General features: G+C 41.3%; 1 protein-coding gene across 3 annotated transcripts in view; it reads left to right on the plus strand.

Annotated features, from left to right (window-relative positions):
* The window catches only part of THADA (THADA armadillo repeat containing), a 2999906-nt gene that overhangs the window by 2378008 nt on the left and 604712 nt on the right, over positions 1-17186 (plus strand). For all 3 annotated transcript variants that reach the window (XM_069608464.1, XM_069608463.1, XM_069608465.1), the window contains exon 30: positions 12960-13075. In XM_069608464.1, coding sequence (XP_069464565.1) covers positions 12960-13075 — 116 coding nt within the window. The remainder of the gene's footprint in view (positions 1-12959; positions 13076-17186) is intronic.

The following is a 17186-nucleotide window of genomic DNA, read 5'->3' on the forward strand; positions in this document are numbered from 1 at the left end:
AGCACATTCCACCATATCAAAATGTTAGCAATGCATCATTCTGGTGTAAGAAATCTCATTCATAAGCTGTACTATGCAAAAAGTCCTGCTTTAGCAACGGACCATTTGAATAGCTAAATGGTACAGCCAAACAACTCTTTGAAGAAATAGACCACATCCAAAACAAATATTTTGGTACTGAAGAGCTCTTTCAAAATCCAATTACTTTAGAAAAGAACATTAACACCCTTGCTGATGTCAACTTTCTATTACACACATACCACACATACAAAAAAGAAATAACAAAGTTTAAGCGCACATCTGTCGAAGTACCAAACCAAGTATGTGGATGTCGCCGTAGATCTTTTTATAGAAACAGCATCAAAACTGTAGATATAATGCACAAAATAGAAGACAATGAGGAATCACAATGGTTCCAATTAGCCCTCTACCTTATAGCAGAAAGCAAATATGAAATTACCAATCACTCAATACTGTGCACATACTGCACAGCAAAACTGGACAATAACGAATTGCCTTCACGAGCAATCAGTAATAACCTAGAAATATATCCACTCCCAAAAACAGCTTAACTTCTATGAAAACATTATAATCCAAACAGTACACCCTTTCAAGCAATAATACGCCTTCAACCAAAAACAGCAAAGTTGCCTCCCTCTGAATTAGTAAAAGGTATTCGTGGTAAAGTAGTCTATTTGCCATTAGATCTCAAAGAAAATGTAGATACTCTAGCAGTACAGCGTTCAATAGATCAATCTTTGATTATCCTAGTGAATGGTGTACCTACAAAAGACAAAAAAATTGGCAACAACTTGTAGACTTAAACAAAGTTAGAGAAGCCCTGAAATATCTTAAAGACAACAATGGATACTACAAAGAAATAAACATTGATGAAAACCTGAGGGAAACCACCAAAATAATTCAGGATTCCTCAGAAACTGAACAATTTGAATGTTTAGATCCTACTGCAGCCCCCTATATTTTAGACCACTATACGATACACCCACTGCACTGCAAGGACACCCTAGACGATGCACTGGAAACATATCAAATGCGACATGCTAAAGGATCTCCAATCAGCATATGGGAAAAAAGCGTGTAAGCACGAGCCTTTCCTCTACTTTTTCCTACTGGAAAAGGTGGCAGGTACGATGAAAGGTGCACACAGATAACTGCATCATAATATCGCTCTTTACGAATGTATTTTGAGGTCCCCAGATTCAGATAAAATGTTAAATATATATTCCACCCCCTGTTTGGAAGTGAACTAGCAACTCTGTTACGGAATTATACACACATTAAAAACAGGTTCCAATTTTCAAAACATTTCTGCTACGCAACTACTGCAAAAGGTTCAAGAGAAAGATGAAGATTTACAGTCCAGTATTACAAATCTCTTGGCAAACATGTGTGGAACAAAAGAGTACTGGTTCCGACGTCACACAGATGTACGATGTATGCTTCGCAACCTTGTCCCACCCACATGGTTTGTCACTTTAAGTTGCGCAGAGTATGCATGGGAAGACTTACACGACTTCCTATGCATAGCAAACAAAAACAAATCAGGTATTGACATGAAAACACCAGGAGAACTCAAAGACACAATGTGGCAAATATTGTCGTCATAAATATAAAAACAAAGGGCAATATTACACCAAATGCTGCTTTGGTTTGCCTAGACCAGTTTCAGCAACAGGCCAAGTGAACAGCTTCATGTCTTCAGTTAGACACAGTTTGAAAGGTAAATCACCTAAGAACACATACTGCATAAAAAGAACCGGAGCATCAAAGTACATTAATGATTACAATACAATCATTGCCCTCCTATGGAATGCAAATATAGATGTGCAGTACATTGCAGATCATTCCACTGCAGTTGCACGATATGTCACGGCCTAATTAACCAAATCAGAGAAAACAGAGCTGAAAGACCTCTGGGATCACATATCATCTGACAAAACACTGACACAAAAATCGTACAGCTTGGGTATATAAATGCTCTCCCATAGAGAATGTGGCTGCTACGAAGCCGCAGACCGTTCAACCGGCACCGCCTTGTATGGGAAATCTGAAAACATAGTCTGGCTAAGCCTTGGTCCTACTGCATCCAGAAAAAGAGTTCTCAAATCATACCAAGAGATAGAAACAATAGTCAAAAACGACCCCAACAGCCAGGACATTGTGAAAAACAACTTATTAGACACATACTACCCAAACAGAAGTACTGATTTGGAAACCACGTGTCTATACCATTTAGCCCAAATTTTCTCATACAAAAATAATATTAAACCAGATGAGAAAAAAGGTAAATACATAGTGAAAGATTGTGAGGGGGGCAGCCTAGTTAAACTTACCAAAGTCGACCTCATTAATCATATGAAGCTATCTTTAAAAACTCCTCAGCATAAATAACTGTACTACATGTCCCTACAGCAACTTGTTAAACCATGGAGAAAGGAAGATTTATTAGACACCCATGCCTCCTATGAAGATGCTTTCAATTCAGGTGAAAGCACTATAAAAGACATACATTTTACACCGTACAAAAACATGTTGGACAATGAACACCAACAAGAGGAATAATTTCAAGAACAACTAAATATAGACACTCCTGAGAGAAGTCAGCCTTCTCTAACAGGAAGCCAAGAACCACTTGGACAACCACTTATACCAAATGAGGCAGAATTAGCCATGACAGAAGTAGAAAACACCATTTATCAGTATGAGAAATCTACAGAAGAGTTTCCTGCACTGAAATCACACTTAAACAATGAGCAGCGTAGCATTTTCCTAGAAGTAACTGAAGCAATTGAACATGGTGTACAGCATGAAAGTAAAGCTTACACCTGTCAAGACTATAAACCTATACTGCTCTATGTAAGTGGTCAAGCTGGTTCAGGAAAAACATTCTTAATAAAAATCATCAGCAAGTTCCTCCGACAATTAACAAACAACAAGCTTTCAGCTGTTGTAACTGCCCCCACAGGTTTAGCAGCCTACAACATAGATGGAGTCACATTACACTGATTTCTACTCCTTCTAGTAGCGTACCAAAAACAAATTAGACTACTACAAACTTTCACCAGAAGCTGCTATGGAGCTACGCAGAGTTTTAAAACAAATGGAAATGCTCCTAATAGATGAGGTGAACATGGTCTCCAACCTAATGTTGGCTTTGATTCACCTCAGATTGCAAGAGGTCCTTGAAACAGACTACAAACAACTCTTTGGTGGAAAACCTGTTATTGTTTTTGGAGATCTTCTTCAATTACCACCAGTGAAAGGAGAACCTATTTTTAAAACCTTAGGACACAAACTATATCGTAAAACTCTAGGCAGCATAGGAAATGTAAATCTCTGGCAACATTTCCAGTACAAAGAACTAACAGAAAACATGCGTCAGTCTGCTGACCTCACCAATGCAAACATTTTGAAAAGTATTTGGATTGGTGTACTATCTAAGGAAACACAGACGCATCCATGACCTATACGGCCATAACACATGTGCTACTGATGTCATTGAACAATTTGCACACAAAAATGTAAAATGTATGTCCTTATTGCCAACTCTTACAAGCTGTGCAAAATTCAGTGAAACAATGCTGAATAAAGAAATGCAATCACTGGTACAAATTTACTCCATAGACAAACTGGACGTGCACAGTATGACACTACCTATGTGTCAACAAGCCATAGCACAACTAAAAACCTTAGAAAACTCTATCTCTAACACAGCTGGTTTAGAGAAAATGTTAACACTGTGTTTAAACTGTATAGTGATGCTGAAACGTGACATTGATGTGGAGCAAGGTTTAGTTAATGGAACACTGGGTACAGTTGATGGCTTCCAAACATACCCACATGACAACACCATTCAGTTTGTCAATGTTCACTTCGTTAAACTTTCAGAAGTAAAAAGGATAGGACACTAAACAGCCCGATTCCTTCTTTTCAAAGACATGTTTTACGCAAGAAGAGCTTGCTCTATCTGTAGCATACACAGTCGCCATTCATAAATCGCAAGGTCTAACCCTAGATCAGGCATTGTTTGATATTGGCAGCACAGTTTTTAATGAAGGCATGAGTTATGTAACACTATCACGTCCACATACACTTAAAGGACTATTTCTAGTCAATGTTGATGCATGTAAAGTCAATGCTGGCATTCCTTGTATTGTAGAATACAATAGACTATGTCCACTCTACACACCACATCTGAAAATGTATCCTGTTCCTCAAAAACACAAACTTTGTAAAAGAAAACTCATGCAAGCAGAACTTATACAGAATCTCCCAATAGTACCACCAAAAGAATTGAAATAATCACATACTCTATTAACTACCAAAACCGCAAAAGGATGTACTGAAAAGTCAAATGCATACCCAACTCCTCAAACAAAGGCCACTACCTCTACAAACAAACCTCATGGACTTCCATCAAATGACTTGGACACAGAACCGTATGGTCCATTCAAATTTTCCAATACAACTGGTGTAAATTGCTATGCAAACGTAGCAATTAATGTTGTATTCCAATTGCTACCAATTCTTGAAAATATTTACTTAAATGGCGCCGACCAGTTGTGTTTGCAAATGTTAGTCCTTCACAGAAATGCAAAAAACAATCCTGACAACACTTGGTGTTTCCGGAATAAAACAGGAATTGGACTACTGTGCAGGAATGGTGAGATTCACTCTAAACACCCAAGAAGATCTACAAGAATTTCTGATGTACTTACTGCAGTACTGGAAAGCAAAAACATGCCTATAAATTGTCATGATGCCCGCTCCCGGGGAGCCGGTTCAAGCCCTGCGTCCCCGAAAGCGGACATCCAGTCCCCAAGGAAGGACCCAGCAACCCCATATAGGGGCCCTTTGGACAGTGTCCTGGCGCCTATGGCGCCAGGCTCATAAAAGACATCAGTCCTGGCGCCATAGGCGCCAGGCTCATTATGGAAGTGCTTGGGTGCACTTACCTGATGCAGACCATACTGCAGGATCCCGGCCTCCTTGAGGCCTGAAAGGAACTACTTTACCTGTGGGACTAATTTACCATCCGGGCGTGGTCGGGGAAGGATACATACCTGATTGGAGGAAGGATACATACCTGGAACTTCTTCCAAGGCTATTTAAACCCCACCCGAAGAGCCACACGTGCTTCGCGTTGTTCTGCATCTAGCAGCTGGACGCTCACCGTGTCTGCTCCTGCATCCTGACTTCTGCCACGCCTGCCAGCATCCTGGATCACCTGCAAAGGAAGAGAAGAAGAGAACAGAAGAAGGAAAAGTCCTTACCTGCTAAATCCGCATCCCGGAGACATCTCGCCGACAATCCTGAAAAGGAAGACTTTTATTTAAAAGCTCATCGCGTCGATCGCTGCAGCGCCACATTCCACTCACCTTTACAGAGCGCCTCCATGTTCAGCAGCGATCATCCAAATTCGCAGTCACGCCCCAGCGCCTAGGGAGAAAAAGACCAGAACAAAAGGTGAGAGAGAGAAGGGAATAAGGAAAGCCAAATCTCCATGTGAAGACTTACCTGTTGATTCATTCCCTCTTCATTTCGGGTCCGCGCCGCATCCTGGCATTTCCGGACCCCGGCCCCTAAGGGGAAAAAGAGACATCAGCGTTAATGAGCGAATGAAAAGACATTACCAAAAAACGCTCATTAAAGACTTACCCGATTTCTACAAGGATTTCACCTCTCATCTCGGGTCGGTGCCTGTTCCCCGGCATTCCGTACCCTGGCCCCTATGGGGAAAAAGACACTAGCATTAGTACATTAATGCATGGACACAAGGGGAACCTCTTATCAAAAAACTTACCTTGAAGCCAAGCAAGTTTGGTTCTCACCAATCCGAAAATCCAGTGAAGTAACTGGATACCAACGCGCCCCTGCATCAGAAGCAGGATGGAGAGCTCGTCCTTCCAGACCCTAAGGTGAGACGCTATGAGGAATCACAGAAGGGTTTCGAGGAGGGTGAGAGGGGAAAGTGGGAGGCTGATTGCATTACCCCACAGACAGTTAATCCCCTATTTTCGCCTACAGAAGGATACTTCTGCGAGCCAGACAAGCCAGATTTGGGGGCCTGGTCCAGTCCGTCTTCCGAACCATGCGCATCACCTTAGAAGAGGTCATAGCAGCGCGAACCAGGCCAGCGCCTGCGTGGGAGTCAGGTGAGCGTTACATAAATGAAATCTTTCAGATTTCATACAAGTGGAAACATACATGCACTCTCTGCAACCATGTAGTGCAGGAACAAGTCCCTAACAAGCGCTTTTTGTATGTATCCATACCTAACTGTGAATCCATTCCATTTCAACAGCTGATACAAAATGTAAACCATGGCATTTTATGTACTACTTGCAATTCCGATAAACGTTCCACTTTACAAATACAATCACATAGCCAATACGTAATAATAATACTTTTACGTTACAATGCAGATGGAACCAAAAATAACTGCAAGCTTACCAGCTTCACACATGGACAAGTATCACTTGGCAAGACAACCTTCACAACAGTAGGCATAATCTACCACAAAGGCGCCACAAACAGTGCAGGTCACTATACTGCATACATTAAAAATAAATATGCATGGCTGGAATGCAATGATACATCCATTACTCTCAAACAAAGATTACCATCAAATTTTCCAAATGCCTACTTAATATTCCTGAAACCAAAATGTACTCACTAATCTACAAAAGTAGAATAACTTACTGCTGAATACCACATACTACTTAAAAAGAAAAGTCCTTTCTATATGCAACTACAAACTGTTCTGAAACCAACCACAGATAGATTAAGCCAACAGTTGTCAAACAATACCCATGTCAACATGCAAAATGGGCAAATAAATGCACTACGCCCATAGTGCTAAGAAAAAAGGACAACACAGTACTGAAAAATGTAAATGTACCATCAAATGTGAACATGCTTGAAAACATAACCTGCAAAACTGGAAAACTGTAAACAGAATACGCCAACAGGTATCTAATTACAACCATAGTACTTCAATATTACTTCCAGCGATTAATCTGCCAAATGAACTGCAACCATAGTATTTCAATTTTACTTCCAGCAATCAATCTGCCAAAAGCAACCTTCAGCTACTACAGTGCTACAAACAAACCCTCAACAACTTCCAAACTATCAACAGTTAGAATACGCCAACAGGTATCTAACTGCCCCCACAATTCTGCAATATTACTTAGAAAACAACAACAACCCAAAACATAAAGAAATACTGCAAACAAGAACAAACAGATAACAGAATACGCCAACTGGCATCTAACTAAAACCATACAAATAGCAATTCCAAAATGAAAATTACCTCAACTATAAATTGTGGTCATGTCACTAAAACAAACTATGCAATGTAACAACAATTAAACGTAGGTCTTTTCTTTTTAATCCTGCATGGATTTTTTTTCCCACTGACCCAATGATTATGCTAAAAAACACAGGAACTGAGCAGATTGCACAGTACACTTGTTTAAAGCATAGTACTTGTGAAGTTCTAACTATGAGGGTCAACAAACTATACAAATGTCTGCAATGTAATGCAATACAACCTTACAAAGTACCTACCCTAACATGCTATATTTTCTTTTATAACAGAGAATTAAAGAAAAACGTATTGTGCATTTCTACAAACCATGTAAACAAAACAGCAGAGACCCTCAACAATACAAACAGTAAGTATAAAATTATTGGTGTCACACTTCTTTATAATCAGAAAATATACATTCTCTACATATAATTCTCCAACCCTTGTACCAGCATGAAAATGTTGCCTACATGGCTATATTATACTGCAGTGGTTGTGGTCAGGCCCTGGAGTCTTGGGTGCACTCCGGCCATGCACCCAAGACTCCAGGCCCTGACCACAACCACTGCAGCATAATACAGCCAGGCACACAAACATCTGCCCACTTACCACAACACAAACACATATACTTCAAACCCTATCCACTTATGTACACATAGTACTCCAATACATACAACCACCACAGCACAATACAAACATCCTCATATCATCTGCAATGCACTCCCATACACTAATAAAGCCTGCTTGCAGTCACTAAAATAACTGTCTGCCAAGGAACTGTCCGCAGACTGCTGTGGTGACCGCGGACACAACAATGGCATCTTGCACCTAAACAAATGCCTCTTATGACCCACCTTTCACTCCCCCACCCTTTCCAGTCCTACTTCCCACCACCAAATGCCCCAGAACATGTTTTCAGGGCCTTTCGCTGCCGCACTGTCCGCGGTTAACCGCGAACACAAGATGGCAGGCTTTTCTCGAAAATGATGACGCTCCTTACGCTTCCCTCCAGCCAATCGGCGGACGCATCGGGTGTCCACGGACATGACGCACCCGCTAAACCAATCAGAATGCTGTCCGCTGAGCGAACAGGGAAGTGTGTCTGTGGACCGGACACAGATATCACGTTTTTTTTTTACTTACTTATTGGTCGTTTTAAAAATAACTACTAGATGGATTTACACCAAATTAACAAAAACACGCTTTTGGAACCAAGCCGCCGCTCCTGCAGAAAATTTGGTGACAATCCGTCCACCGGTTCAGGCTGTAGGCATGAGCTATTTTGGGAACCCCCTACAACTTTGCCCCCCCTTGACGAAACCTCACCAAATTTGGCAAGGTAATTCAGAGTGGGTCAACTACTTTTTTTGCAAAGTTTGGTGAGGATTCCTCCAGGGGGAGCAAAGTTATAAGCCGCCGAAAAAGTGCTCTTCCTATGAGTTTAGCAACTTAACCATAATATATACATAATTTTTTCTCACTTTTTCGCATAATCGCGGCATGAACTACAAATACCCTTGCTTATACCCCTGATTATTATTTTGTAGTCCTTATGCCAATAGTTATACGGAAAGACAGTAAAAAATGCTTCCCTGCCCACCCAGACCCTCACCAAATGCTCCCCTCATCGGTGTCAGCTCCCCCACTCCCCAGATTGCTTCCTCACTTCCCCTACTCTCTCCCATTCCTCCCACAACACGCAATGTTTCTGTAAGAGGTCACAGAAAAGCTTTGTGTTGCAAACTCAGTGCCTAGACCCCTGCCAACTCCCAAATTTCACTTGGTGTCCTTTTGCCTCTCCCCCACCTCTAACCTGATAACATTTGCATGTTTTTTGACTTGCAATTGGCTTTTATATGCGTTTCATTTTCCAATACACTGGGCTATCTTTCGCATCAAGAAAAATGGAAGATGGCGGCTGTTTCATTTATAAACACCCGGTTTCTTGGCAATTTACCGGAGATATAGCGATCTATTTTTGGAGCAGGGGCATTCCCTTCTCCATCAAATATTTAAACAACTACTGGACAGAATAACCCCAAACGACAAAAGGATCGTGAGTCAACACTTTGTGCCCAAGTTGTTCCGGACCTGGTCCAAATCCCTCCAGCGGTTTGGGCTGTGCCGTGGAGCAACAATTGATCTTTTTGTGTATGGGAAAATGAATGGGGAGTGGGCTGCAAATTTGTGTTTTTTTCTTTTTTTTTTTTTAATAACTTTTAATGTAATGTAACTAGAATGTATTATATGAGATTTAGACTAAATCAGTACCACACTCTTGAATGAACAAAATACTGGGGAGCTTTAAATAGAAATCAGGGCAAATTGCGTCTAAATGTCGTTTTTTGAATTGTCCAGAACAAAATGAAACTTTAAAACATTTGATTTTAGAATGCTCATATTTTAGAGATGTAAGGACTAGATTTTTTTTACGATTTGTAAATGTGAATTATGAAGATTGTATGGAATCTCTTTCGAATCGACTCCTGCAAGGACATGAGAGAGCATTAATCTTTGCATTGGTCGATTTGTTTGAAAGTAATAGAAAAGGAGATTTCGTCATTTTAATGTTACATTTTTTTCTCTTCCTTATTAAGTAATATAATTGTTGATTTGGATCACATTTTTTTTCTTAAATCTGTTTTAATTTTATCGTTTAATAATGAACTGTTTTGTATTGTGATACGTAATAATGTATTGATGTGCTATTTTGTAAAGGTTCTTTTTGAACCACACACACAAATTAAAAGAAAAAAAAGAATAACTTTCTTATTTATTAACGGATCTTGCCCACATTCTGCAGTCTAGGTGGCAGGGGGAGGGGGTGTGAGGGGGGACAGCGGCGGGCTTGTGTCCCTAATTGACTTCAGACATTCTGCCAAATCCGTCGTACTAGTCAAAAGTTATTAGCCATTAATTGTTTTGGGTTTCCTATGGGAGTCACTCACCTTAACTATGGGTGGCAACCGTCGCTCTATTATATATATATATTCTTTTACCTATCCATGAAGAGCATCTCCTCTCTCCCTTTGACTGGGAAGTCTATACTAAATAAATGAGGTACTATACATTGATTGTCATAGGTGATTGTTGCAGGGTCACTTTAGAAACAATCATAGAAGGGGACTGGGAAGCTTTGAGGGCCAGAGAAGCAACCAGCTTTGCTGTGTGATGCAACCCATTCGGTGTTATATGGGGCATCTTCCAGAGCTCCCCTAGTTTACACATTCTGTTGCAATCCATAGTCACCATTACAAAGTTAGGCCAGATCTGTACATATATTTCTAATGGATTACTTTCTGCCTCTGATTGCGACCAGGAGATGCAGTGTGACTCTGTTGCTGACATGTGTGACACCAGACATGATGTCATCGGTGGTATATATGAAGACAGCTGTGCCCATATAGCTGGATTTCCTTTTTTGTCTTTGCGCTCAGCTTGCTTCTTCTAGAACACACCACTGCTTTTATTCTAAATGTGTCCTGTCTCTGCATGCGCTCAGGCTACAAGCCCTGCAAGTAATGTGGCAAGTCCATGTCAGTGTCTGACCAGCATTAGTATTTCTTTTGGTACTCCTTTTGGTACTCCGGTCATAACCATGACACACATGTCTGTGGTTCCTGAGTATCCATGTGTTTAAAGTTTGCGAGGGTGCTGCACTAAACTCTTTGCTACTTTACATTAGGGCAAGAAGGCTACTTCATTTATTCGAATGGCCGCCAATGTTAGTCGCGGTTAAGCGTCAGCACGTAGTTCATATGTATTCTTATGCGTCTTGCGGTTTCTGCGTAGCAAAAGGTATACGTGTGTCAGTCCTCTAACTATGTGAGTCATAAGCATATTCTTCGTGTCTATCAGCAATAAAGCTAAATGTCTGTGTAACTTTGTGCAGGAATGTCTATATGCGTCATGTCTAACTCATCTATGTCATTTTGTCAGTCGTGATGTCATTGGCGTTCTTCGAGGTTGCAGTCAGTCAACTTGTTCAATTGATGACCGCTGTATCTCTTCAATACTTGCATCCGGGTATGGTCTGAAGGGTTGTCTGAGTGAGTAGCGCCTCTTACACCTGCGATACATCAATGATGGGGAGGAAGGGCCCTGAAGCGAAGTACATCTCTCGTTTTTCTTTCGCTAGGCTGAGAGTGGGATAGGTGCAATGAGGGCCATGTTTGGGTCTCCCTCTTCAAATTCAACAAAACCCAATACAGTGGACTGGAGACAATGAGGTGCTTCATTCCTTAAATCACACTCGGCCTGGGGTCCATAGGACTCTATGTGATGTTTGGTGTATTTACCGTGAACAGAATTTCACCACAGTAAAAATGCAGATTTTCTGGAGATGATGTGGGGGATTTACCTCCAGCTGTATGCACTTGCCCCCCAAACTTCGGAGTTCAGAAGTGCGGTAAACATGATGTTAATTCCATTACCACCAAAAAATTGCAGTAACTGAATGACCACACAGCCAAACTTGTAATGAGGCCAACTGACTAAGCCTATACTGCTAGGGAAAGGTACATCTGTGCCTCTGAATATTTTTCCACTATTTCTTCCCAGTGTGCAGCTATGGAATGAGTCTACCTTTTTCGGTTGTGAATGTGAGAGAAATGACTCAAATGTTGAATTTAAGAGCATTTATTTCTAATTTGATTGACTAAAGAGCTGGAGAATGGAATCTCTTACGAAGGGCAACCTGTGCAACAATCCAATACTTTAAATGTGGCATAGTAACCAGAAACAGTATTATTCCATTGCAGGAAAAATGGTAAGTAGTGTGCTCGTCAGAAGTAGCTGCTTTGCAAGGTGCCAGCTGGGGTAGATTCAGCACTGTGAGCAGCAGAATAAGCGTGGCAAACTAAATTGCCAGAAGTACTGGTCACCCCCCAAGTTTCGAAATGACTCCTGGGGCTGAACACCCGACAGCCCAGGCACAAATGAATCGCTGCTTCTTTGTACAAGAGTATAGGAGCCACCATTTTGCCATGGTGATTAACTGTGAGAGAAAGAAAGCAAGAGCTTCCAGCTACATTCCGGTCTGCACAGCCCTGTTACGTGCTCTGATCATGCTGCAATAATATTCCTGTTATAAAACAATATTTATTTCTTGTAGGATATTTTATAAATGGTGGTTGTAAAGTTTAATAGGACACTGTATGTGCCCTATATAAGCATGACCGTGTTATGTCTAAATAACTTGCACAAATTCAATAACTGATGAGATGATCGTTTCCACGCAAACTCTGTATTTGTTGCAGGCTGTCAGTGGCAAGGAAAATTGTTTCAATTATTTTTCTCTGAAATATCAGTTTATAGGTTGTTTATAACAAAGAGGATATGAGATCATAGGGGATTCGTATTCGCAGTGTGAGATAATCAGCCCTTTTGAATGTTCTGAAAAGGCCCCACACGCCAGGCATATAAAGCAAGTGACGCTCCCAGGTCTTCAACAGCCACAGGCCTCTCCAAAGCAAACACACCCCTGGGCATAAAGTGCAGCCTTGAGGATTATGCTGCAGGTGGCTGCTGCTTCAAGCATCTTATTTTGAGGAAATGTGAAAACTAGAAACTGGGGAGTAGCAAAATATTTTCCTAGCACTAAATCATCTTCTCTCTCTGCTTTTAGGTTTTTCACTTGCTGCAGCCCTACTCCGAGTCCAAACATAGGGCTAATTCAGACCCCCAGAAGGAGGTGCATGACATCATCGTCCAGATGAAGGCCAAGTTGTGGTTGGCAACGAGGTATTTTAAAACACCACATGTGTAAAATGTTACAGGAGGTTGTTAATGTAGGGATATTTTTTACAGTTCTTTTTTCGGCAAAAAAGGTCACATTTAAACCATACGTCCAAATAGATGTTTGAATTCGATTGATAAAAAAAGAGGTGGGACAATTAGTATGCCATTGAAACGGAGAACACCTTGATCTGCTTTTCTCATCATTACTTAATCGTTTTTAAACCTCTTTTTGATGTTCTGTTCAAAAGGAAACGGTTATACTTATAACGCTAGACTCTCACGATTAATTCAACTGGAAGTGAGGAGGCGTGTGAAATGCATGTAGTGTAAAACGGCCATTGATGCTTTTTGTTTTGTGCTTCTTCATCAGCCCAATAGGCATAGGCACTGTTTCTACATTATTTCAGATGTGTAGTTGCCTTGCTCTTTGACCGTGATTATGAATATGCGATTAGATATCTGGGTATTGTGTTACTTTCGGTTCTGTCTATAGCCGGCCTGCTTGAGGCCACTCCTAAAAAGGCTGCCGTTTTTACCACCTTGGAGAGGCTGTAGATGGGCCTGGAATAGGCATTCCTCAGGGTTTCACCCCAGATTCGCCCATAGCAGTCACTTCCTCGAGCCCAGTCCTACCGCCACAGATTCTTAAGTGCTGTAACAACAGGTGCTATGTTCAACCCATTTAATGGTACTCAGCTTATCGGCCTCATTAAGGTGATAGGCTGAGTCAGCCCTGCTGAGAGATTCGAGCTTGTGAAATGTAGGCTGGACCCATATGAAAGGTAAGTACTTAACCTGTGAGCGTCTTTAGAAGTATTCAAAGGTACTTAAACGCTAGTGGTAGGGTCACTTCTGGGGTCAGGTCGGATCTATGAGATTACACAGGACTAAGAAATGCCCCTATGTATAGCATGATCAGAAACCAATGTCCAAAGGCAATTCCTTGAATAACGGCATGTTTTGCAGGCTGTAATCCAACACTGGTCTCATTGGCTGTGCGAAATAGGGCCCTCCTACTGAGCTGGTTAGACATGACCACAATAGTGGGGTACAATGTTGTGTTTTCCAGTTACAGTGGGTCTTTGGGATGACTTGTTTTCCATGGTTTCGTTATTTATGTTCTCCCATTAAGAACTTTGGTCAGGTTTCTTAAGCTGCTGTCGAACACTCTAACAGTGCCTGAACTTTAGACGCACAGTCCTGTGCTACGTGCATGTTAGACTGAATTTTGGTAAGGCTTCATCATTTAGTGGAAACGTGACACTGGTGACGGTGGTACTGGTAGAGGTACAGAAGATTGCTAGTACTGAAAAAACTGTATGAAGGCACTCCAAAAGAGTGTGGACATCACAGGGTGGCACTGGTTAATAACGGTGTGTTTTTGTTGCCTGAGAGATGAGAAACTTTGGTGCCCTTGTGGACAAGACCCATGTTTAGTCTTTAAAGAAATGGTATTCTGCCTTTATCAGCTGTTGAGATTCTTTGCTTGCGCAGAACATCTCTCACAGCAGTCAGATCAAATGCAAGGCTTGGGCTGGCAAACAGTATCTGCAGTATTTGAAGCAACACTTGAGACTTCATCCCTGGTGGTCCCATTGAAACAAGGTAATTGGGCCCCATTCCTAGTCTCACTCTAGGAAGTAGATAGTCCTGCCATATTTATAGTGAATTGGTGGTGGAGAAAGGCCCATAGACTTAGTGTCTTTTCTGTAATGCATGCCATTCCTTGGGTAACACAACCAACTAAAACTGTTTGAGTTGTAGAGATTGTCAGTGGAGCAACTGTGGTCCCATCATTTTTCACAGAACTCCTTTAATATCGGGGGAGGCCCAAGAAGGTTCTCAACTGTGTCTGAGTTTTTGGAGGCCTTTAGTTTGTGACTGTTTGAATGTTGGCATGAAGGGACTTAAACTTCTCACCACACACTTTGTGTCCAGGTAAAGCACAGTGCTTTGCCCCATTCAGGTGCCTTAGTGGTCAGCTTGGCTCACTCAAGGGTCTGCCTCCAGATATTATAGATGACAGCCAAATCCCCTACAGTGGCTATGAAGCCATTGGCACCACTAAAATACAAGGGCAAGTGGTTGAGATGTCTCTACTGGTCACTGGATTGTGAGTGTAGCCACTTTTCTTGCTCCCTGGACCAGGTTCTGTCATTTACTTCTAGTGAGATACAGGCCCTTCGGCTGTGGTCTTTCTTAATGAGGAAATGGTTCCACAGACATATCCACATTGTCTGCCCAAAAGTAGCAATGCCCGACTTTCATGGGAAACAAAAGGTGGTTGCCTTCAAACCTGGAATCTGCATCATATTGATGTATGAAAATCTTTGAAATTTTACATAAACAGAGCTAAGCTTTTTAGGACCGTAGAACAGTATTTCATGTCTGATAGCAACTTTTCTACAAGTTAGCAGGATTGTAAGAGTTTACTTGCCCACTGGATAGCACCTTACATGCTAAACGCATAGAACATTTAAATGATTCCTCCTCAAGGTATTCGTGCAAATGCTTTAAGGGAGAGCAGTGTCCATGGCGTTCTATCGACACACGCAAACATATATCCATCATACTGCTACATGCTTTATGAATTCTCCTCTTCTTGGGTTTCAACCATGATGCTCTTTTGTGGCAAGACAGTTTTGGCTAAATTGAGTTTAGTTACTTCCACCCTCCCTAAAATTACTTCAGATATTTTTAACTCTCTCAAGAGTCTAAAGAAAGGGAGGCAGGAAGTACTCATTACACACATTTATGACTCATTTACTGGTAATCCATGTCCCCTTTGCATCCAAAGTTACCCCAGTCTCACAGTTAGTGGGGCATTCATTTGGAGTTTGACACTGAAGTATAGAAGCTGGTGCATCACTGTAGAGGTGTATCCTGCAGACATAGCCTTACATGCAAACCAGAGTCAATTTTCTTTGCAAGGAATTCTCCTTTTTACAATTCATGCATTACAGATGATCTCCAGGAGTCTGGAATACAGGGAACATGGAATATCAGTACACGAAACACTACAGTGAGTAGCTTGTACGTGATGCTTCAATTAGCTTGGGCCTCAGCCTTAACCAAGAGTTGGAGTGTTAACAGGCACGCTCATATTGTCCACAAGTTAAAACAATCTTTAAAATGTATTTTATAGCATACTGTATAGGTCAAAGGTAGTTATTGCAACGGGAGCCTATTTTGCAGGCATTACTATTATTTAAAATCTAATCTCTTCTAGGTCATCAGATAATCATTCACCATCATACTTCGTGCAAAGCATCTCCAGTCTCTGCTCCTTGTCACAAATGGTCTTAATGTTTGGTAACATGGTTGAGATTAGTAAATGTGTATCACCCAGACTCCCCACTTGTCTTCATATGAGAGCCCACACTCCAAAGGTCTCATATGATAAAGCTTTTCCAATTTGTAATATTGAAACCATTTCAGTTGTTAGTAGACAAGGCCCACTCATTAGTTCATATATTAACTATGGGTACAGGTAGTAGCAACATCTTTAAAACAAGCAGCAAACACACATGTGTTACAGAATACAACACTAGATCGTTTTGATTCAGTAAATGGACGGCCTTTCTAACGTTCGGAGAAATGGTTTCTGAGAAAACATTTATGGGAGAAAACTTCAACTTACTTCAGCTGGGTTTCAGTTCAGGTAGATGCACAGAATCATGGTCGACATCTGTGTTTTATTATGTCCCTCGTCCTCCGATCAAGATTGTCCAGCCAGACAGTCTTCACTAGGTTTCCCTCTTGTTCAACCCATGAAAAGAGCTGTCAAGATTGGACCAAATACACCAATAAAGAGAAAAATCTCAATAATGGAGTAAATCTAAGAGCATGAGAAAGCCCCGCTTTATTCAGATACAAACGGCTGCTGGGAGAGCATGCAAAGGACAATCTCAAAATGTGTTAGGAACAACAAGGTTTTCTATCCACCTATCTATCTATTTGGGTTTTTGTATTGCGCCCTATCGCCCAGAGGCCTCAAGGTGCTCACAAGGACAGACAACATGGTGACAGAAAACTCAAGCATCCATATGGCAGGCAGCGCTATTAGGTTTCCCCTTCATCAAAGAGATGCGTCTTGAGTAGTTTTTTAAATGTG

Source organism: Ambystoma mexicanum, chromosome 4q, assembly GCF_040938575.1.
Source record: "Ambystoma mexicanum isolate Mex_15411 chromosome 4q, UKY_AmexF1_1, whole genome shotgun sequence".
NCBI lineage: Eukaryota > Metazoa > Chordata > Amphibia > Caudata > Ambystomatidae > Ambystoma > Ambystoma mexicanum.